Genomic DNA, 23,797 nt, shown 5'->3' with positions numbered 1-23,797 from the left:
TTTTTTTAATGTAGTGTTGAATTCATTTTCCTTGTGCTGTCAATCACTTCCTCATCTAAGTTCATAAGCAACATTAGCCTGTAATTGAACAATTATTTTCCTTTGGTTTCCTTTTCTGACATTGGTATCCGAGTAATGCCAGCCTCAAAAATTGAGTTTTGAAGTATTTTTTCTTCTTCAGTTTTTTAGGAGCTTTTGAAAAGGATTGACATTAGTTCTTTTTAAATGTTTGGTAAACAAATTATGCTATGTGCATACATGGATATACTGCAATACATACTGCTTACATATAATTATAGTACTACATATAATATAGTGCTTACATATAATTAGTGTACTAATTAAAATCATAATAAGAACAATTATAGAAGGGAGATCAGTAGAGTAACTGGATTGGGGAAGGGAGGAGGAGAAGGAAAGGGAAGGAAGGTACTGGGAATGGGATTGATCAAATTGCATTATGTGCATATACAAATATGGTACCATGATTGCCACTGTTGTGTGTAATTATAATGCACTCATAAAAGCTTTTATTAGAATCAAAGAGTGAAGTCGTCAGGTCCTGGAATTTTCTTTGATGAGAAACTTTTACTACTCATTCAGTCTCTTTATTCATTTTTGATCTGTTCATATGTTTTTATTTCTTCCTGATCCCATCTTGGTAGGTTACCTGTGTACAGGAATTTTTCATTGCTTCTAGATTGACCAATTTTTTTTGGCATGTAATTGTTTATAGTAATCTCATGATTCCTTGTATTTCTGTGGTATTGGTCATAACATCTCTTTCATTTCTGTTTATCTTGTGAGTCTTCTCTCTGGTTTTCTTAGTCAAAGATTTATCAATTTTAGTTATTTTCTCAAAAAAACCAACTGTTAGTTTCATTGATTTTTTTTCTTATTTTTCTAGTTTCTATTTCATGTATTTCTGCTATCATCCTAATCAATTCTTTCCTTCTACTACCTTTGGATGTAATTTGTTCTTCCATTTTAGTTCCTTGAGGGGTAGAATCATATTATTTGAGAATTTTTCTGTGTAGGTACTTACCAGTATCAGCTTCTCTCCTAGGATTGCTCTTGCTGCACCCCAAACTTTTGGTATGTTTTTGTCCATTTTCATTTGTCTCAACATAATTTTTAAATATCTCTTGGAATCTCTTTTTTGACTCATTGGTTGATTTGGAGCGTTTTTTTTTAATCTCCATGTATTTGGAAATTTTCAAAAATTGCTCGTTATTGATTTCTAGTTCCAATGGGAGTGTGCTCAGTAAAGATATTTGGTGTGAATATCCACATTCTTCAATTATTAAAAACTTTTTTAGCAGCATCACCTATGTTCTGTCCTGAAGAACCTTTCATGTGCAGTTGAGGGAATGTTAGAGGAACTGTTCTGTATGTGTGTCCTGGGTTCATTTAGTCTAAAATTTAATTGAAGTCTGATGTTCACGTCGACTCTGTCTGAATGGTATGTCCATTGCTGAAAGTAGGGTTCTCAATCCCTTTCTATTCAGTAGTCCATCTCTTCCAGGGGGACTAACATCAGGGGCCCTCTATCCTGAGTCACATCCCTAGCCCTTTCTACTTTTTGAGACAGGGTCTCAGTAAGTTGCCGAGGCTGGCCTCAAACTTGCACTCAACCCTGTAGTCCATCTTTTCCTTCATGTCTGTAATTCTTCCTTCCTACACTTAGTGCTCTGGGGTTGAGCGTGTATATGCATTTACAACGGTTCTATCCCCTTGGTGAGTCGACCCTTCAGCATTGGGTAGTCCTGTGTTTGGTCCACTGTGTAGTTTTTGTCTTTACGTCTGTTTTGTCTGGTCTAAGTGTAGTTACTCTATTCTCTTTTCATTTCAAATTGCTTGGGATATCTTTTTCTACCCTTCACTCTCACTTCCTATGTCTTCTTAAATGTGGAGAAAATCTTTTGTAGGCAGCACCTAGTGGGTTTGTTTTTCCATCCCCTTGTCCTCTCTGCTTCTTTGGAGTGGAGAACGTAGTGCATTTGCATCGGAGGTGGTTGTCCCTAGCTGAGGACTCCCTGCTGCCATTTTGTCGCCTCTCTTCCCATTGCTTGGTCCTTCTTTGGTTCCTTTCTTCCTCTCTTGCCACCTTCCTTTTCATTTGATGATTTTTCTCCAGTTGCATGTTTTAATTTTCTTTTCTTTTTTTTTGGGGGGGGGTGGGGGGTGGCTGGGCAGGAGTTGAAATCAGGGGCACTAAGCCACATCCCCAGCCCTATTTTGTAATTTCTTTAGAGATGAGGTCTCACAGAATTGCTTAGTGCCTCACTGTTGCTGAGGTTGGCTTTGGACTCCCGATCCTCCTGCCTCTGCCTCATGAGCCTCTGGGATTACAGTCATGCGCCACTATCACCCACTCTACTTTTAAAATTTCTATCTTTTGTGAATCGACTATAGGTTTTTGTTTAATGGTCGTGATTAGGTGAACATAAAATACAGTTATAACAGGCTTTTTGAAGCTGATAACAATGTCAATTGCATATAAAAGACTACACTGTTCGGTTTTTATGTCAGATGCACATCTTTTCATATTATGTATATCTCAACAAATTATTGTAGTGATTATTATTTTTAATAGTGTCTCTTTATTATTTTATGCTTTCAGGTTAGATTCGAAGACCTGGGACCATGTATTTTAATTCTGTTTCACATCACATTTGACATAGTGATGAACATGGAATAAATACTCATTTATTGCAATGGGATTAACATGTCCACACAGGAAGTGGTATTGTTCCTTCCAGTGGCAGCTGATGCCGTCACCACACTGTTGTGCACACCGGCTTCTGTTGACCTGCTTGGTAACAACGTTCTCCCTCTTCTCTCTTCCCAACTGCAGCGTGTGCATTCCGATACAACGGGCTGTCGTTTGTCTACCTGATCTACCTCTTGCTCATTCCTCTGTTTTCAGAACCAACAAAAGCAACAATGCAAGGTAAGAGACACTGTGTTATTCTGGACCACGGTTACGGGGCCCCAGTGCATTTGCTGGGCTTGCCGGGTTTGTCTTTATTGCCTGGGGAAGCTGCCACCTGTGCAGCAGGGTGGTCCGCCAGGGAGTGGGGTCCAGCCTTGTGATGGCTGCACCGGGCACCGCTGGGTACACACTGTGATATGTGCTTGTGCCACCTGCACAGCTATTCTCCTGATGTAAGTTCCCTACTGGGTCCTCATTGGTAGGCTTGGCAGTGCTTCTGGAATGTTTTGGTTAGTTAAAGTATTGTCAATAAAACAAGGCAGATGGCTGGCCGACATTGGCTTGTGCATTTGCATATTGCTGGGAGAACATGGTAACCGGAAGAGACACAGCAATGTCTGACTTTGCTGAGCATTCTGTGGGAGAACTGAGTAAGAAGCCTGGTTACACTTGTTCCTGGATCATGCATCTGTTGAGATTTCTTAAGTCTGTCTTGACGACATACAGCAAGGGCGGTCCTGAGTTGGGTCTGGTGTCTAAGCACGTTCCAGCAAAGCTTTAGCATCCTTCTCATTGCTCCACAAGAATCAGGCACAGAACAGGAACTGCATTTTCTGGCCTCTAATTAGGAAACACAGTCTGGTTTATAATTTATTTAATTGAAGGGCTCCCGCAAGTATAAAAATGAAATCGCATTTAGTTGATCTGATTAGTTGTTTTTTAACACATCACCATTGTAAGAAATAAGGGCCGTACCAAACTCCATGGGCAAGCAGGATGGCTGCGTGTGGACACGAAGGAAGGAAAGCTGGCTCTGCACAACCTACAGAGTGGCATGGAGAAGCCACGGGGGCGATCCCCTTAGTGACGACGGGGGCTCAGGAGATGAGTGCCGCCCACGGTGCACCCAGAACAGCAAATACCTTCCCATTCTCCTGGTTCATTAGTAAATTTATGAAGCATATTATAAGCATTCGTCCTGGTGGTTATAACTGCAGATACCATGGTATTGTCCTATCTCAAGGAACTTAAAAAATAACTCTTTCATGTTATTTAACTACTTAATATGCAAAGTTCAGACAAGCTGGAGAAACGTGTCTTTGCAAATCTTTATCGAACCATAGATACACTGTCTGTGGGACCCCACACACCACAGCTTCATTTCTAAATTGTCTAACATAAACAGAATGGATTCTAACCTCAAGGACAAGGTTGTAACACACGAGCAGCTCCTGCTTCATGGCTCAGAGCTCATTTATCAAAGAAAGATTTCATGACACTCAAATGATACAGAGCTTCAAAAATAAGGACTTGAAGGTGTTGAATTAAACTGTCACTTTTTAATCAAGATATCCTGTCACTGTTCTATCTGAGCTCAGGCAACTGGGATTTCCCCTCCATATGTAGGGGACAGCCCCCGAGTCTTCCTTTCCCCAAAGCAACAGCCCTGAAGGAGCAGCCGTGGCAGAAGTGCCATCTGTTTTAGTCCAGGGGCACTAATGACTATCAGGAAGGCTGTAGGGGCAACATACCTACGAAGAGCAAAACACCATGTAAGGAAATATCCTGCCTTAATGAAGTGTTCCAAGGTCTGTTGCAAGGTAAAGCACAGGTAGGCGTGCAGCTATGTGTCAGTGCTCACGTAGCAGCAGGGGAGGGGACACTGGAGATGGCAGCCACCAGTGCCTCTCCAGTTAGTGCTTGGAAGCAGCATCCTGTGGCTTGTTTCCTCTTTCCTCCACTCCAGCTCCAGGAGGCGGGACGGTGCCTCCCTGTGACCTCCCGATGTGCTTCTGACTCTAGCAAGGGATGTCGCCTGGTTATTCTCAACATGCAGGACTCACGGTCCGTCCATCTAAACTCTGTGCTTTGAGGCATGGGCGAGACATTGCTGGCAGAGCGGGTCCTCCCTGGAGTCGACCTGAGCAAGTGACTACGAGCTGGTGGAAGCCGTGCGGCTTTTCAGGGAGACCCAGGTCCTGCTGTCCTCAGCCTTGGCCTCGTCTCACTCCGTCTCACACAGGTCGATGGGCACGTACGTTGGGAGGTGGAAAGGGCTATCCACAAGCCCTGAGTCCCTGCTCCCTGACAGCCTGTGCTGGAATCAGCAGGTGAACTTGAACTGGCTCAGGAGCAGAATCACCTTGGCTGGCGCTGCACTAAGGCAGGCCCTCTGTGCTGGCAGCCAGGTGTGTGGTGCGCAGGAGCGCTGTTGCTTCTCCACCTTTCACCCTCTGTTTGGTCAAATGCGTGTTTTTCTTGTGTGACTATTTTCCCCCAAGTGTAACCATAGAGGTGCCCAGCATGCAGAGAATGTTAGTGTCTTCACTAACAGGGTGATGCAGTCCTTGGGTACTACCAACGGGAAAATTCTATTTTCCCCACCACTGTGGTTTAAGTCATATTTCTTTTTGCCTATATTTGTTTATTTTATAATAAGGCATCTCCAACCAGTAAATCCACATTTACAACAGTATCAACACTCAAGTGCAAGATAATGCCATTTAGCACACTTGTAAATGACCCTTGGAGGGAGGGAGCTGAAAAATATATCTACCTTTGATTTAAAATTTTCCACCAAAACAAAATGAAAATGTTTCAAGTTCACCCTACCCTCATCAGGAATGAGTTGGCTTTTTTCAAAAATTTTTTTATTCCAATTTGTTATAAATTACAGTGAAATGCATTACAACTCATATTACACATATAGAGAACAATTTTTCATATCTCTGGTTGTATACAAAGTATATTCACACCACTCATGTCTTCATAAATGTACTTTGGATAATGATGTCCATCTCATTTCACTATTATTTCTATTCCCTACCTCCTCCCTTCCCCTCCCACCCCTCTGTCCTATCTAGAGTTCATCTAATCCTCCCATGCTCCCCCTCCCTACCCCACTATGAATCAGCCTCCTTATATCATAGAAAACATTTGGCATTTGGTTTTTTGGGATTGGCTAACTTCACTTAGCATTATCTTCTCCAACTCCATTCATGTACCCGCAAATGCCATGATTTTATTCTCTTTTATTGCTGGGTAATATTCCATTGTGTATATATTCCACATTTTCTTTATCCTTTCATCTACTGAAGGACACCTAGGTTGGTTCCACAGTTTAGCTATTGTGAATTGTGCTGCTCTAAACATTGATGTGGCTGTGTCCCTTTTTATACTGTTTTTAGGTCTTTGGGGCATAGACCGAGGAGAGAGATAGCTGAGTCAAATGGTGGTTCCATTCTCAATTTCCCAAGGAATCTCCATACTGCTTTCCATATTGGCTGCACCAATTTGCAGTCCCACCAGCGTGTATGAGTGTACCTTTCTCCCCACATCCTCGCCAACACTATTGTTATTTGTCTTCATAATAGCTGCCATTCTGACTGGAGTGAGATGAAATCTTAGAGTAGTTTTGATTTGCGTTTCTCTAATTGCTAAGTGATGATGAATATTTTTTCATATATTTGTTAATTGATTGTATGTCATCTTCTGAGAAATGTCTGTTCATGTCCTTGGCCCATTTATTGATTGGGTTTTTTTTGGTGTTTAGCTTTTTGAGTTCTTTATATACCCTAGAGATTAATGCTCTATCTGATGTGTGTGTGGTAAAAATTTGCTCCCAAGATGTAGGCTCTCTATTCACCTCAATTGTTTCTTTTGCTGAGAAGAAAGTTTTAAGTTTGAATAGAACCAATTTATTGGTTCTTGATTTTAATTCTTGTGCCACAGGAGTCTTATTAAGGAAGTTGGGGCCTAATTTGACATGATGGAGATTTGGGCCTACTTTTTCTTCTATGAGACGCAGGGTCTCTGGTTTAATTCCTAGGTCCTTGATCCACTTTGAGTTGAGTTTTGTGCATGGTGAGAGATAGGGATTTAATTTCATTTTGTTGTATATGGATTTCCAGTTTTCCCAGCACCATTTGTTGAAGAGGCTATCTTTTCTCCAATGTATGTTTTTGGTGCCTTTGTCTAATATAATTGTAATTTTGTGGGTTAGTCTCTGTGTCCTCTATTCTGAACCATTGGTCTGCCATTCTATTTTGGTGCCAATACCATGCTGTTTTTGTTACTATTGCTCTGTAGTATAGTTTAAAATTTGGTATAGTGATGCCACCTGTTTTGCTCTTCTTGTTAAGGATTGCTTTAGCTATTCTGGGTCTCTTATTTTTCCAGATGAATTTCATGACTGCTTTTTCTATTTCTATGAGGAATGCCATTGGGATTTTGTTTGGAATTGCATTAAATCTGTATAGTGCTTTTGACAATATTAATTCTGCCTATCCAAGAGCAAAGTAGATCTTTCCATCTTCTAAGGTCTTCATTGATTTCTTTCTTTAGGGTTCTGTAGTTTTCATTGTAATGGTCTTTCACCTCTTTCATTAAGTTGATTCCCAAGTATTTTATTTATTCATTTTGAGACTATTGTAAATGGGGTAGTTTTCCTCGTTTCCCTTTCAGAGGATTTGTCACTGATATACAGAAATGCCTTTGATTTATGGGTGTTGATTTCATATCCTTCTACTTTGCTGAATTCATGATGTTAGTGTCATCCACAGGATGAAAACATCTGAGTAGTAATGGTGCTTCCCCATCCTGTGACTAAACTGATTGGAATAAGACCTTGTCCTGCAGTGCTGAAGGAGGAGGGTGACAGCAGGGACTCATGCTAAACTCTACAAGTTTTGTTTTACGCCATTATGGTGGGGCTGTGGTGTAGCTCATTGGAAAGCACTTGACTGGCAGCACAAGGCCCCAATTAGACCCTTAACACCAGGAAAAAAAAAAGTTAGGGAAAAAAAAATTGTTTGGAGCCTCAATAAGCCTCAAAGAATTTATTTAGGGAGGGCTGAGATGGGCACAGAGAACTCTATATTTTAGTCAGCTTTTACACTGCTGTGACCAAAAGACCTGACGAGAACAATGAGAACATGACAAGTTTATTTGGGAGCTCACAGTTTCAGAGGTCTCAGTCCATAGACAATCTGAGGCAGAACATCACCGTCGAAGTGAGAGGAGGAAAGCATCTGGGAATGTGGCACCAGGAAGCCAGAGAGAGAGAGAGAGCTCTGCTCACCAAAGACAAAATATATAGCAAAGCCAGGCTCCAGGGGCCCTCCTCCCCCAGCCACACCCTCCTGCCCACGGCTCCCACCCAGCTACCCCCATCAGGGGATGAATGCATTGAGTGGGTTAAGACTCCTGTGGTTCCAGTGCCTCTTGGAAACCCAGGCTGGAATTCAGTTGCCAGCACGAAGTCTTGAGAGGTGACCAGCAGATGAGGGGCCACCCCATAAATGGACTCAGGCCATTATCACAGGCCTAGCCTTCTGAAAAAAGGGAGAGCTCGGATCAGTTTTCATCTCGACTCCTGAGTGCCCTCCGCCATGTTGTGATGCACACAGCACCAAGGCCCTGGCCAGACCCCAGCCCGTGGCCTCTCAGCCTACAGAAGTATAAGAAATAAAGCTCTGTTCCTTATACGTGAGCAGGCATCCTAGGAGAGCAGCACAATGGACTCAGACTGCAGCTTTGCAGCTCCCTCTGCCTGGAATATTCTTCCCCAGATTTGAATGGAGGGCCTCTTCTCATAGCTCAGACTCTTCTCCAGGGTCGCCTCCACAGAGACGGCTTCCCTTCCCTTTCTAACTAAAGTTGTCCCATCCTCTTCCACTTCCACGTTTCTTGCTGTGAACCAGTTGTGTTTCCCTCAGAACCTGGACATACCTGGAACTATGGAAACCACCAGTCCACAACAGGTGCTGGACCTGAAGGTGCTGACCACACAGCTGTCCTCCTTTGCCCCTTGGTTAGTCCTGTCCATCTTCCCTAAGGGGCTGACTCTTCCCTGGGTGAAAATCTAAGCAGCCCACAGAGCTTGTCAGCTGACCCTTGGAGGGACACATGTCCTTGGATTCTCTAGTGTCCCTGTCTGCCTCAGATCAGACGGTGCAAGAATGAAAACCAGGAAGTTTCTTTACAACTGAAGCTTCTTTCCATTGTGTGCTCTTGTCTGTGGGAATCTGGAAAGGGCACAGGGCCCCTGGGGATCCTCTCTGCATAGCTCCTGTCCCTGTCCCTGGCCTGCTTGGCTCCTGCCCCTGCCCTGACTGGGCTGTGTCTCCCTGGATGTGGCAGGTGGCAGGTGACAGTAGGGAGTCCTGGTTGGATCTTACTCTCTTTGCCTTCCTTGGTCCAGAGCTGAACACCTTTCCCATGGTTCCTTGTGGGAACAGTGAGTTGAAGCCAGCTCTGTAGGGCGGGTTCTCTCTCTCTCTCTCTCTCTCTCTCTCTCTCTCTCTCCCTCCCTCTCCCCCTATCATACACACACACAGCATGAGGAGTGGGCACCTTTCATCTGCCATCAGTGCTACAGTTTTAAATATGTCTCCCCTTAAAGTTCACGTGTTGCAAATATGACCCCCAATGCATATATTGATGGCACTTGGAGGTGGGGCCCAGGGAGGAGGTAATTGGAACTAGATGAGGTCATGAGGTGGAGCCCCACTAGTGGCTTCTTGAGAACAGGGACAGAGGTCTGAAGTGGCCCGCTAGCTCTGACTTGCCGTGCGATGCTCTCCACCATGTCCTCTTGCTAGAGGCCCTTCCAGATGCTGAGCAGATGCGGTGCATGCTGTGTACCAGAACTGTGAGGCAAATAAACTTTTGTGATTTTTTAATTTATTTTTTATTTTTTTGGTAAATTATCTGGTTTCAGGTACTTTGTTATAGCAACAAAAAGTAGTCTTGGATGGTCAGAGTGCCTGTTCTCCTCTCAGCAAGCCCTCCCCTCTGCAGCCAGGTCCCCACAGCCCACCTTGTTTCTCAACCTTGGCTTCTCAGCATCATTTACCTATTGGCATGCCCACAGGGGCATTCACTGACAACCTGAGGATGGGATTCTTCCCTCCATACCAGTTCTCCTTGCTTCTACAGCATGGATTCTCGCATAGCCGCTGGATGTGGAGCCACAGGTTGAAAATTACATCCTTTGCCATGGTGTTCACTGGAGGAGGGGATGCTTGGCATAAAGGCTTAAGCCCTCAGCCTCTTAGGGACTCACCTGAAATGGAGCCAGAGCTTCAATTTAATACGTTCATCTGGTGTCCTTCCGTCTACCGTGAGGCTCAAGATGGCAAGTGATGGCTGCTCTGTTTGCTCTGGGATTTCCAGGTCCTAGAACAGCGCCTGGGTAGAGGAGCCACTCTGTAAACACCTATAGGATGAAAGGATGAAGGTATTTCCAGAGTGTCAAGTTCTAGAGGTGTCTGTGAGCATGGCTTTCGTCCTGTGCCCCCCTCAGTCTTCACAGAGGAGATGTCTCATCGTAGACCCCCGAGTTCTGTGGACAGAAGCGGAGGGTGGAGCAGGCCAGGTGCCCTGCTGTACCAGCTGCAGAACTGGGCTTGGAGAATCAGGAGCAGCTGAAGAAGCAAGACTGCTACGAGGGGCATTTCATCCGAACCTGCAATAATGTAGCCAAGGAAATGAGCACTTTCTTGTTCACAAACAATGAAGTCTGAATCAGGGTTGAATCTGTCCTCCATTGAATGTATTTGACTAGTGTATAGTTAGCTTCAGGAGGCCTGTGTATTGCAGATTAATTGGGTCTTAAGTTCTTAATGCTAATACCTAACATTTTTCTTCAGTTGGTCAATGTAGCAGAAGTGTTCATATTTTCTTTGGATGGAGCATAAGTATTAAAACAGGTGTGGCTCTGGAAGAAGGCCACAGTAAGTGTTTAGTAAATACTGGCTGATAATATCATTACTGTTTTAGAACATAACATTATCTTAAATGTCACAGGGAGCCTCAGTTTAGAAATCTTTCTCATTTGTTCATGACCATAGCTAGTCTTTTTTTTTTTCAGAGAGAGAGAGAGAGAGAGAGAGAGAATTTTTTAATATTTATTTTTTCAGTTTTCGGTGGACACAACATCTTTATTTTATTTATGTTTTATGTGGTGCTGAGGATCGAACCCAGCGCCCCGTGCATGGCAGGCGAGCGCGTTACCGCTTGAGCCACATCCCCAGCCCCCATAGCTAGTCTTCACTGAAGGATTGTACTGGTGCTTTCTAAATATTGACAGATAATTAGGTTATTTCCAAGGTTCTTTAGTGTGCTGCTCCTAGAGAGAATAATGTCTCTAATTTCTTGAAATAACATTTGGATTAACTGAGCTACTAATGTGCTAAGTATATATTAGTATCTATTATTATTTACATGCATTAACTTAATTCTCACAACACACTTTTGAGGGAGCTGCTTTTATTATAAAAAACAATTTCAAAAAAACCTCCTACTGAGTTTGCAGGTGAATGGAGAGCTAGCCCCAGGATCCACAAGTGTGAGGGTCATGCTGGTGCCCCCTGTGCTATTCTGACACGTCTCCTGAACAGAGCTACTCAGCGGGGGTTCTTCAAGCAAGGAAGCAAATATTTGTTTCGGTAAATATTTGTTGACTGATAGATCACCAAGCTCTGGGGACAGGGTCGGAGAGAACACAAGCACAGTGGAGGAGGTGTTTTACTGTGTTGGAAGAGACTGATGGTGTGCGTGTGTCTTATGTGAAAAGCACTCCACGGTGTGACAGGTTGTTCCTTTCAACAAATATTAATTGAGACTGACCTTCAAAAACACTGTGTTTGGTGCAGGGTGAGAAGGTGACGGGGACGTGCTCTCTGCTAGTCTACCCCTTGCCCACGTTGATCTGGAGCACCCTGTTGAGTGGTGGCTTCTGCAGTATATGATCCTGGAAGTCTCCTTCTTATTCCAGTGACACTGTTACTTCTCTGAACTGGTTCCAGCTTTCTTCCCAGTGGTCTTCAGATTTTTCTTGACCAGGCTCCTGGCGCTGCTGCGTGCTTGTACGGAGGGTCTGATTCGTACAGCACTGGGAGTCAAGCTCGATGGGGAGGGAAAACTGGTGATGGGATTAGTCATGCCAATTTTGGAAAAAAATGACTAAATAACAAGAAGTTTACAGCACAGCGTCTGAATTTCGATCTTCATGAATGAGGTTCGGGGGGATTTGGATGGGAGCGGCCTGACTGCTCTGCATGGCAGGTACCTGAGGACCAGGTGTGTCCCTTTCCACGATGGCACATGTCAGCTGTGGGTGCAAGTGATTCTGCACGTTGTTCTGAAGGAGGCACCTGGTGGGCAGGCAGCATCCTGAGGGAGTATGGCTTCGCTGGGGTCACCCTGGAACCTGAAGCACAAAGCCGAGCCGTGCCCCTGGGGGCTCTCGGGACAGGTGCTTTCACGGAGGAAGTTGGTAAAATGAAAGTGGGCAGCTTCTTGGCCATCACCTTCGTGCCAGGCACACACTCACGCTGTCATTAGAAGAAAGGGACTACCATTGCCAACGCAGAAGCCCCTTCTGGGGTGAGAAACCTCTCGGTGAAGTTAAGGGAGGAGCGGCCCCTGTGCGCTGGCGCTGCTGCGAGGCCTCCCTCCACTGCGCCCTCCTGCTGCCAGGCCTGGAACTGCGTCGGTGAGCCTGCTCCGTTGGGGGCAGTCTGGATCCCTGTTTCCCTTGGTCACCTCGTCCTGGCAGAGCTGGGGGCCTCTTCCTCCTTTCAGGCACCGATCACAAATTCTTAGTCTTTGATTCTGTAAATACTTGAAGTCCAGAGTCCCTTTCAGATGGGTGGGTGGTGTCCACTGGGCTCCCCGTCTCCCCTGTGCTCCTGGTTCATAAACGATAGTTCTGGTGTCGTCAGTAGAGCACCGCAGTCCCGGGAGGGGGCCGCACACCCAGTGTGGCATGCAGTGTGGCATTTCCTACTCTCTGGAAGTCGCTCTGTCCACTTGCTTGGTATGGCACAGTGCCGGCCACTGTCTGAGGTGTGTGGTCATTTCTCTTTCCTGTCCAAGGACCCACAGCCACTGTGAAAGCCTCAGTTGTGAATGTTCTCTGAGCTCAGACAGCCCTGGAACGCGCCAGAACACAGGGTCCAGTGGTAGATGCCAGGGGCGGACTTGTGCCTCGGTGAGTCCTTCTTGTCTTCCCTGCTCAGCAATGGCGGCCAGCTCCCGTGGAATAGGTGAAGCCGGGTGCTGAGCCCAGCTCTTTGCTGCAGCCAGCGGGATTGCAAGGGAATTGCAACAGGACTGCTGTAGCGCCAGCCTTCACAGGCCTTCCCTGCAAGCATGTCCAATAGGTGGCCTCTTCCACCTCCTGCTTTGAAAGGAGTAAATAACCTTTCCCCACTAATAAGGTTTGCTTTGTTCTTTGGGTCAATGTAGCAATTCCCTGGATGTATTTGTTTTGCATTTGCATTCTAAACTTATTACAAATTATATTAGTGTGTGTACCTATATACATATTTATGCAGTTTGTTGAGATCTCTGCCAACATTTAAAGAGAATCAGGAAGGGATGGGAAAGGAGGGGCATCATTGCACTTTGTTGACAATTGTGAGCAGGTGGAACATTTAGCAGGCCAAGTTAAAGTTTGTGAAGTGTTGCCAAAGTTACCCTAAGACAAGAGAAAAGAAAAGCATATTTTATTCTGCATAGCTCTGAATAAGAGTCTTACCTTAAGGGGAAGTTTCACTAAGCTTGTAAGTTGTCTATTTAATTCTCCCAACGCATTTTTGAGGGAGCTGCTATTATTATAAAAAACAATTTCACAAAACCTCATACTGCACATGAAGACTGAGTCTGCAGGTGGACAGAGAGCTAGCTCCAGGATCCACAAGTATGAAGACCATGCTGGTGCGTATGTGTATGTATGTGTTTGTGTGTGCATGTGACATAAACACCAAAGGGGCCTCTTCCTGAGCTTCTGACCCTGGACACTTTTAACCAGAGTCACAAAAGTCACCCTAGGAAAGATAAATGATGTTCAATTTGCCTACTCAAAGAGGCAAAGAGGTCTGTCATTTGTAAAGCCGTGTTTAGATGTCAGAAAGGAAATAGTAGCAGATATTTAAAACTGCTTGCATCTGGTTTCTGTTAAAAGCAGTCTTTAAACCATTAGGCATATTATTGCAGTGTTTTACTATGTTGTAATAAAACAAAAGGCACGAAAATATTTAATTGAGCAGATTATTAGGTGTTTCATTATCAACATCAGCTACCACCAAAAGCAATGTCAACAAAAATAATTTTGCTGCCTGAATTTTTAACAATTCAATAGGAATTTTGGGTTATTTTATCTGTTCTTTTTGGGGATGGCACATATATAATATTCTGTTATTGTTTTAAATTTGGCATATGGAATACTTTAGGCAGACAGAGGGAATTTCAGGCAACATAAATTTAGCAGGCCAAGGAGCTTTAGAGAACATCAGGCCACATTATTATACAAAGAAGATTTCAAAAGTCCCCCCAGTTTTTATTTTTTTTGGCCATAATAAGCCCCACCTCTACTTTAAACTCCATCTCTTATTTAAACATTGTCTTGTGTGGCAGTTCATCAGTCTGTTATTGGTTCTTTGAATGATGCTGCTTTTATTTATTCACTTGACAAATACATCCTAGCATCTGCCCTGTCAGGCCTGGATTCCGGCAGTTAAACACACAGAGGTAAACTGGACAGGCCTCTGTCCTCCCAGTCTGGATCTGGCTCTGCCAGCCAGTCTTGGCAAGTTCCTTCAATTCCCAGCCCTCGTTTCCTTGTCTGTTGAGTGCTTGGCACCATTCTGGGCGAACAGTGACCAGTCGGCCATCCCTAGGTACCTCATGGGGCCTGTGACCTGAGCTCCGTAGACGTGGAATGAGCTCTAGAGCTCTCTGACTTTTAAATTTTATTTTGCCTCTACAAATGTTCAGCTGCAGTTAATTGGCTTACATACTTTTTGGAGTCAATTTATTTCAGTTTTGAAACTGGCTTGCCTCCGAGGCTGGGCCAGACTAACTTCTGATGGGTTCATTTATTAGCTAGATTGGGTTTTATGTCATTTGTTTTTCTTAAACACACCCCGTTGCATTTGCTCAGATTTATATGAAAACCCCTTTGAGACAAAGACCTACATTAAACTCCATGTTGCTGATTGTTAATTATAAGAAGAATAAACAGGAAACAGAGCTTGCTAGAGGCCAGGCCACTACCTCAAGCATCCACACAGCAAGTCCTGACCCACACACGCACCTTTTGAGCTCCCTGTGAGCATTGGTTCTATTTTACGGAGAAGGAATGGAGATGCACACAGTGATTACCGACTTATTCCTGAAGGTCACAAGCTTTCAAAATCGATGCACCGAGGGAGTGCTTCTGCTGTGAATAATTCAGTTATCTAAGGGTGCGTCCCTCATTCTACTCTCTTAATATGAAAAACAGAGTGGAAACAACAAGGAGATTAGGCGTGTCATCTCCATGCACTGGAACACAGGGGGACAGTCAGCATGCTCTAACCTGCCCTTAGGAAGTCTTCATCATTAGGAAGAAGGACAGCCACCTGCACACAGGGTGCTGGTTAGAGCCACGTGTCCATTCCTTGGCTCCCCGAATGTGCTCCTGAGGGTCTCAAGTGGGCAGGTAGACACTATGGCACTAGAGCCACCATGAGCTATTCCTTTCCATTCTACGGTTTACCATTTAGTTCTGTCTCCTTCCTCCCTTTCTTTATTTAATTTTTAAACTAGCTTTGCCTAAGCTCACTCTCTGCCCTTCAGCTTGCTGGTGCTTGGTGACCTGAGAGTTGCGGAGTCCTTGGGAAGGCAGGTGGAGGTGCCAGTTTGGAGAAGTTGCAGGTGACGGTGGTCACAGTAGCCTGTGCTGCGCTCCTTGGTGACGTGTTAGTCAGCTCCCCATCACTGCAGTCATTTCCTCTAAGTACACCCTGGCTGCAACCACTGGGCAACTTCTAACCCACAGGACCATAACAAAGTACCTGAGAAAATCAATTTACAAAGAAGAAGAGGTTATTTGAGCGTGTCGTAGGAGAGGTTTCAGGCCATGCTTGGCTGGCTGCACTGCTTTGGGGCCTGTGGTGAGGCAGCACATCATGGAGGGAGTGCATGGCCCTGGAGACTGCTCCCCTCATGGTGCCAGCAGTCCAAGAGGGAGAGGAAGGGGCTGAGGTCCCAGTGTCCCCTTCGAGTTACACCCCAGTGACCTAACCTACTCCCACCTCTTAAGGGTTTGACCACCTCACAGTAGGACTATGGGCTGGGAACGAAGTCTTGAACTCATGGGCCTTTGAGGGACATTTATCAAAATTACAGCATTTACCCACCCCAGCGCCAGTAGGTGCCACCGAGGGGGTCAGGTCGGCCTTTCCAGAGCCCTGACGGTGCAGAGGGAAAGCTGGAGTGCGTGAGCATGTGTGCAGCCTCCTCCGTGAGTTTCGGCTTCTCAAGATGCCCTTCCTCTCCCCCTGCAACTGGCTGCCCTCGTCAGCCTCACAGGATGACCCTTGTGCTATCGGTGCAATGGAATGGCACCTTTTCACCATGGTGTCGCCATTCCTTAGGTCAAATGGCATCTACACAATGGAAACTGCATTTAAGGTTCCACAACAGCTGCAGAGGCGTCTTCTGGCAGACAGTGAGGATGTCTAGCCCTCACTGTAGTGGGCGCTCTGCCCAGGTCCCTGCAGAGGCCCTTCCTTAGGGCCAGGGCACTACTCTCCTCTAGCTGGAGCTGCGGTGGCTGAGGGATCATAGCTACATGTGTCCCAGCTGGAAGGATCCGGCTCGACCTGTGGCGGGTGTGGCTTCCGTTTCCATGAGTGGTCACGGCACACATGTGAAGGACCCGCCCCATTGCCAGGCTCCTGGACAACTCTGTAGGACTGTCCTGCACCGGGGCTTGCCATTGGCAACACCTCTGCTGCGCCGTGCAGCACTGACCTCTGCTTCTGTCCAACCCTGCAGCCCTCCCTCTTCCCGTCCCACCACGTGAATGCCTGACCAAAAGTCATGCTCTCGCAGGTCTCCGCCATGAGGCCTGTTTTCATGACCAGAGCTGGCCATCCAACAGCTCTGAGGGGCGAGCATCTACCCTCAGAGAACAAGGACTGCTGTATGAGAGGTGTGGAGTGAGGAGCACCCAGGAGGGGACCGTGGCTGACAGGTCACATGCTGCACCAGGTCCCTGGCCAGTGGCTGAGTGAAGGCTGGATTCTGGCCTCTGTTTCACTGACCAAAACGAACTCTCTAGTCCAGCCTCGAGTGAGCTAGAACGCCGTGGAGCCCCGTGGTGCCCTAGCCGTGGCCCTGCTTCTGCAGTTTTCTGACGGGTGGCTTGGAGCAGGGCATGATTTCCTGACGATGGCCCTGTCTCCCCAGGTGACCCTGCCCGCTGTCCCGCGCGGTTCTCTTCAGCTCAGCCCCTCCAGCAGCGCTGTGATGGGGTCACCACTGCAGAAGGCAGTGTGGAAGTTGGTGGGGAGGTCTGGCCCTCTGAGTCCCCCCTGGAATAACCTTTCTGTGTGTGACTACATGGGGGACGTGGTCCATCACTGCTTTCTCACACATGGAGAGTTAGGAGGGCAGAGAAGGCTGCTCAGAGCTCAAGGCTGGACCAGCAGAGGAAGCGGCTCACAGGGGGCAGGAGCAGATCACAGGCTGAGCAGAGCCAAGGGCACAGGGACCGCCCTGGCATGCCCTGGCTCTGTGATCCTGCGACAGGTGAGAGCTGATTATTTATTCATCACAGGCTCACTCAACAGCTAGCTTATTAGAGATGTGCAACCAAGGAGGAGCGTTGTGCTGTCTGTCCAGCCTGCAGATGGACAGACAGCCCACCATGCTGTCCCCTTCAGAGTGAGTTGCAAGCAGCAAGCAGGTGCCGACTAGTCTCCACCTAGCAGAACGGCTGCTGTTGCTCACCCCTGTGCCAGCATCAAATATTCAACAGCTGGAGCTTTTACAAAGGCTCCGTATGGGCTAGAAGCAGGAGACTGGCTCCTGACAGCTGGGCTGGGCTGGGCTTTGTGTTAGGACACAAGGGAACAGAGTTGGAAGGAAGGAGGGGTTGACAAGTGGTTACCTGGGAAATTTTAAAATATTGTGGGTAGAGTGTTGCCGATTTGTGACTATATGTGTGACACCTGGCAGAACTTCCCTATGCGCTCACAAGGAAGCTGTTACGGGAAGATGGACCCACACCAAGCAGTGGGATAGAGGGACGGTGAGTGTTACCAGCTGTAGCAGATAGGGACATGTCTATCGTGCTTAATCCATTCATTCCTCGAACCCTGTTCCTCAAAAGGCGTCTACGTATTCACAAAACCTATGCAGGAGCTGGTGACACAATGTTGAGAAACTCAGAGATAGTCCCTGTAATCCAGAAACTCATGGTCTCTTTGGTGACCCTGAAGTAGGAGCCGGATCTTAGAATATGTTATAAAGTCTAGTTAATCGTCACTCACCATCAGTATTGTGAATTTGTCTCCCTGCTAAATTTCCAGGATCATCTGCCCATGAACAGAACCGGTGAATGTGAGTCACCTGATACCTGTGTCCCCAGTGGACTGCGAGGGGGACGACTCCCTGCCTTCCTGCTCCAGCTCTGCATAAAGTGTGTCCTCTTCACAGGCTCTTCTGTGCCTCGCCTCCCACATCTGCCTGCCCTCTGTGTGTGTGTGATTTCAGTTTAAAAGTGCTGTCTATCCTTCCCAAGGACCAGATGCACCCAGTTTTTCAGGCCTGAATAATAGTGCTCTTGACCACGAGTTCAATGTTATTGAACCCTCTGTGTATATTAACTTAGGCATCTTTAAGCAAAAACAGCAAAAAAGCAATTGAAAGTATTGCCAGGAAGATGTAGCTCGAGGCCCTCAGGAGACTGAGCTCACATCCCCCTGGGAGCGCACTGGGGGTGTTCAGAACAGTGTTGCAGAACATGCTACAGAGAACATGCCACACAAGCTGTGGGACTGGCATCAGAGTGACTCCGCAGCCTGAGAGTCTGGCTCTCTGGTTTCATTTGCAAGTATCAGGGTCTTTTCTGAGGTTCTTTTTTTTTATAAAGTCTGGAACTTAAAACTTTAGACCCAGGTCTACGTCTAGAGGCACCATGCTGTTGGATGTGTATTATCTGACAGGTGTGGCAAAAAGAGAGGTATGAAGGAAACTTGCACGTGTACTTTTATTTTCAATGCTTTGATTATTGTTAATTTATGAATGACAAAGTTTGTTCTCACACTTCAGGAAGGTGCTTTACTTTATTTCTTAGTACACAGGACAATATCCTGAGATAGGTGTCACCATGTTCCACCTTATAGGTGGGGCATTGGCTGGGGTTATCTCTCCACTGTTGTGCAGCTAGCTGGCAAGTTGGAAAGCTTACACAGATCACTTTTCTCCTAAATTTCTGTGTCCCAGTTTTAGATTCTAAAGTGTGGAGATGCAGGAAAGAAATGTTAGCAGGAATCTTGGAGCATGTCAGAACCAACATCCATCATTTTCACTTACAGTAGTAGTTTTCAAAACATCAGTGAGTTTCCTATTTCAGGAAGTTCACACACATGTGCGTGTGCACACATGCGGTTAGGAAGGAGGTGCTTTATGACAGTGAATTTCATGATCTCCTACACTCAGCTCTTGATAAGCCTGTAATCTGTTCTCTCTCTCTTTCACTTATTCTACTTTTTTCTTTCCTACACATGGAGAAAAAAAAAATCTCCAGAGATGACATATAAATCATATGTATTGCATTCCACATATGTGCCTCTAATAATTATGATTGCCAAATGAAATACAGTGTGGCCAAATTTTTACATCAAATAAATAAGTCATTTCTTAGTGTAGTTATGTCCCAAATTCTATGGGACATGTTTACACTGAAACATTAAATTATTCGTTTTTTATTTAAAATTTAAATTTAACTGCATGTCCCATGTCTATCTGCTACGCTGGTAACCTCAGTAATCATACATGTGTACTCTCCTCTCTGTGTGTGTGTGCGTATGTGGTGTGTGTTTAGAGGGAAGAGATTCCTCCTTCTTCATCACATCCTTAGCCGTGGGCCTCAGAAGATAAGATTTCATGAACTCTTCAGTGTGATGCAGATCACTGGTCTGTGCCACCAACTGTGTCCCAAGTGTCACCAGACATGATTGTCAACAAGACCCTGGATGTCTGAGGAGCATGGGAGTATATTTAGCTGGTTAAACCTGTATCTGGAATAACTTCCTTTTAAGCCCAAACTTTTTTTTTTTTCTATAAAGTGTTTTGGGGATCAGAGCCAGTGTACAAATAAAACTACAGCTGTGAGTCACCTGTGGTCTTCTTGGAAGAAGCACTCCTGGGTCTCACTTAACCATCGATTCCATGCAGCGCAGGAGGTTGGTGAGGGACCACGCTGCTCTTTCAGCTGCAGGTGCTGATGGACATTTCTCGGAGTCCTCAGTGTGCTTTGGGTTTTATTCCTGGTATCCCCTTTCCTTGCTTCCTCATCGGAATGGACCCTCGGTCAAGCAGCCTGCTCCGGGGCACTCAGATGGAAGGGCAAGGACTGCTGGGTCCAGTGTCCTGCCTCTGACTGAGCCCTCCCTTCATCCCCACCTGAGTGAGGAGCCTCAGGCAGCTTCCTTCCAGGTGGCCCTGTCCTGCAGGAGAGGCGCTGAGCACCGGTGCTGGTGTGGACCTGCCCTCTGGTGACACTTGGGACACTTTAGTTGGTGAAACAGCAAAACTTCCTCTCCCACACTGCTGCTGAAACTCGCTCACCAGGCTCAGCGGGACTGGATGTCCCAAGTGCACATGGCCAGGGAGCAGGCGTGCATGTGTGGGAGGCTGACTCTGCGTGACTGGACCATCCAGACTCCTCCTCAACCTGGGGGGATGATGCTGGGCTGAGACCCAGTCCATCCTCTGGGACTGTGTCTCCGCAGAGCAGGCTTCTGAGCATCTCCCACTGTCAGGAGTAGGCTTTCCCTTGGTGGCCTGAATAGAAGCACATTTATAACTTCGAGGGGGAGATGGCTAAATCTGCTCCACAGAGCTGGATCTTTCCTGGAGAGAGGTGGTGGCCTTCAGAGAGCGGTGTGGAATAGAAGCAGTGGCTGAAGACACTGGACAGCCAGGAGCTCAGGGAATGTGGCTCTCGAGCTGTCCAGGGCACAGGATATACTGGGCGCAGAGACACCATTGCTCTCTCTGCTCGGTCCTTGCACAATTGTTGGTGTAGCTGGATTTTACACAGATGTGGACATTGACTTTTATGGATGGCACTTGTAAAGAATTAGGTGAAGAAATAGCAAGGAGTTTGTTCCTTACAGAATGTTTTACTCTACCCTCTAAATTAGTATAGTAATTGCATTTTTAAAGAGCAATCTTAAAACAATAACAGTGACGCTTTCTCACATTAAAAAGCCCCAAACAATCGACACAGCAGAAAAATAAGGAAGAAATTTAGTCTAAACACCAAAAGACCACAGATGTGGGGAGATAATATGGTAAAGTAAACAATGACTAACATCCCCATTTCCTCCAGTTCCAACTATTTAGTTTAAAACCCACTGACCTTTGAAAACAATGACAGTGGCTGTCTGGAACACAGGACGGATTCTAGAGGGCCGTTCTGCTTTGAAATCATGCCTTTGTCTATTCATGGACTCGGGAGCTGCAGGTCCCTGCTCCCATCTGCAGACTCGCCCAGCTCCTGTGCTGGCTGTTCCACCGTCCTTCTCCTTGGGGCCTGCAAAGAGATGTGGGGGGCCTGGGAGTCTTGTTGCACTTTACTTCGTGGCGGAAGACAGCTTCTCTGAACTCTGAATTTTTTAATCTTTTTTTGTGTGCACTTCGCTGTTCAGGTCCCCGTGGCAAGCTACCCCAGGGAGTGCTGTGCAGTGGTTAGAGTCGTTTAATCGGAAGACAGAACACTTTGTGATTCTGGCTGTAGACTCCTTCCTAGTTTCCCAGCTGCCTTGGACGCTGCCTTTGTAGTAGGCATCCTGATGTCTGGGCCACCTAATCTTGCCAAGAGAAATAATTCTGCTTCCACCAGGGGGAGCCATTCTGTCCCTAACAGCTCCCCAGCTCTGGCCTCTCAGGAAGCTGTAGACTAAGCCCCATGCGCTTTTTCTCATTCATGTTCTTGGAGAAAAAACACATAGACAAGATAATCTTTTTTCACTTTTCTTGGGGTCGGGGTACTGGGTATCGAACCCAGGGGTGCTTGACCACCGAGCCACATCCCAGCTCTTTTTTTATATTTTATTTAGAGATAGGGTCTTGCTAATTTGCAGAGGGCCTCACTAAGTTGCTGAGGCTGGCTTTGAATTCCCAATCTTCCTGCCTCAGCCTCTTGAGCTGCAAGATAATCTTAAATGATCCTGCTTGGAATTTGAATATTGAAAAAAAATAAGATTTTTTTGTAGTTGTTATTGTTTGAAAAGAGACTAGTACAATACAGCTTAATGAAAATAAAATTTATAAAAAGAAAAGTAGCTTCTAATGCCATAACTGACTTAATAGCAAAAACACAATGCACCTTTTTTAAAATTATTATTCTGTAGTGAGGATAATTATGGGGATGAGGATCAGAGGGTGGGATGAAAGATTTCACAAGGGGAAGTCACTACTGGAAGAATATAGAGTATTGTGAAGTTACCCTCATGTGTAGGGGCATGGATGATGCTAGATGATATATTTTCTTTTTTAAAAATATTTTTAATTGAAGATGGACAATACCCTTATTTTTTTATTTAGTTTTTGTTTGTTTGTTTGTTTTTGTTTTTTATGTGGTGCTGGGGATCAAACCCAGTGTTTCACGCGTGCTAGGCAAGCACTCAAACCCCAGCCCTAGATAATGTAATTTCTGTGTGAATGATATGATCCTGAAATAATGTATTATTCCAAGCCAAATTCTTTTGTGCTGTCCTTAAAGAAGAGCAAGAACGCGTCCACTTCACTTACCCCTACAGAGAAGTGGTTTTGTAGGATTCTGACTTCATCATAATCTTACCTCCAAGCCTCTGGAGATTTTGCAGGGTCAGACTATTTCCTGTTCCTATGAGTGGTCTCTGATATGCTTTTCTACTCCCTGATAATGAGTCTGTAAACCCCCTTTTCTGAGCTTCCTGCCGGCAGGCTGCTGGGTCCCACTCTTAGCAGTGCCTGTCATCGTGAACCTCAGCCACCCCCATGCAAACACTCTGGGATACACTGTTTGTTTTCTAATTGGCGTGCCATGCACTGGAACTGGAATTGCTTCTGCTATGCTCTTCAAGGCAAAGAAGGCCTTGAGTCACCTCCCAGCTCATTTCTCGTGTTGGTGACGGAATCTACCAGCAGTTGTAAGTTGCAGTTTGGTGAACACAGGATGCATAATTTTAAAATGTGCTCAACACTCAATAAAGGGCTAATTTTTTTTTGAAGCACAAAGAAGTCTATAATTTTGTTTTAGTTCCACTAATAAGCCAGCAGTGAAAGTAATATTAAGTGGAAATAATCATAAAAATGGTGCATTTCATTTAATAAATGGCCTTCACTCCTCCTCAGCCAATTTTTGTTTTGTTTCTTTGTACTGAGGATTGAATCCAGGGATTGACTCTCGAACTTGCGATCCTCCTGCCTTGGTCTCCCAAGTTGCTGGGATTATAGGTGTGCGCCCCACATCCCTCCTCACCTGCCCTGGTTTACAATAGAGAAAATCACGTTGCTGCTCTTTCAGTCAGAATGGAGTAAAGTAAAAGTTTTGACTTAGGTGTTTCAGGAAGAGGGGAATATGAACTTACTGGAAAGTGAATAAAGACAGGAACCAGTACCAGGATCCCTGGGGAATTTGCACACACAGCATTGGGGGAAAATGGGTCTCTAAAAAAAACAACCTTGGTAACAGCTTTCAGATTTTTAAAAAATGTCCAAATAAAATTACGAGTAGTTTTTCTCCCGTCAGCTTTAACTGGGCACAGTGTCAGCTTGTTTAAGTTTTCAAGTGTTGAGTTATAACCCACC

The 23,797-nt window shown here is 45.6% G+C and overlaps 1 protein-coding gene across 11 annotated transcripts in view; it reads left to right on the top strand.

Moving 5' to 3' along the window:
• Positions 1 to 23,797, top strand: part of Piezo2 (piezo type mechanosensitive ion channel component 2) — a 349,401-nt gene that overhangs the window by 64,815 nt on the left and 260,789 nt on the right. For all 11 annotated transcript variants that reach the window (XM_048806753.1, XM_048806747.1, XM_048806749.1 and 8 more), the window contains exon 2: positions 2,858 to 2,953. In XM_048806753.1, the coding sequence (XP_048662710.1) occupies positions 2,858 to 2,953 (96 nt within the window). The remainder of the gene's footprint in view (positions 1 to 2,857; positions 2,954 to 23,797) is intronic.

Source organism: Marmota marmota, unplaced genomic scaffold (genome assembly GCF_001458135.2).
Source record: "Marmota marmota marmota unplaced genomic scaffold, marMar, whole genome shotgun sequence".
Lineage (NCBI taxonomy): Eukaryota > Metazoa > Chordata > Mammalia > Rodentia > Sciuridae > Marmota > Marmota marmota.
Note: the sequence above shows the minus strand (reverse complement) of the source record. Positions and strands in the feature narration are given on the sequence as shown.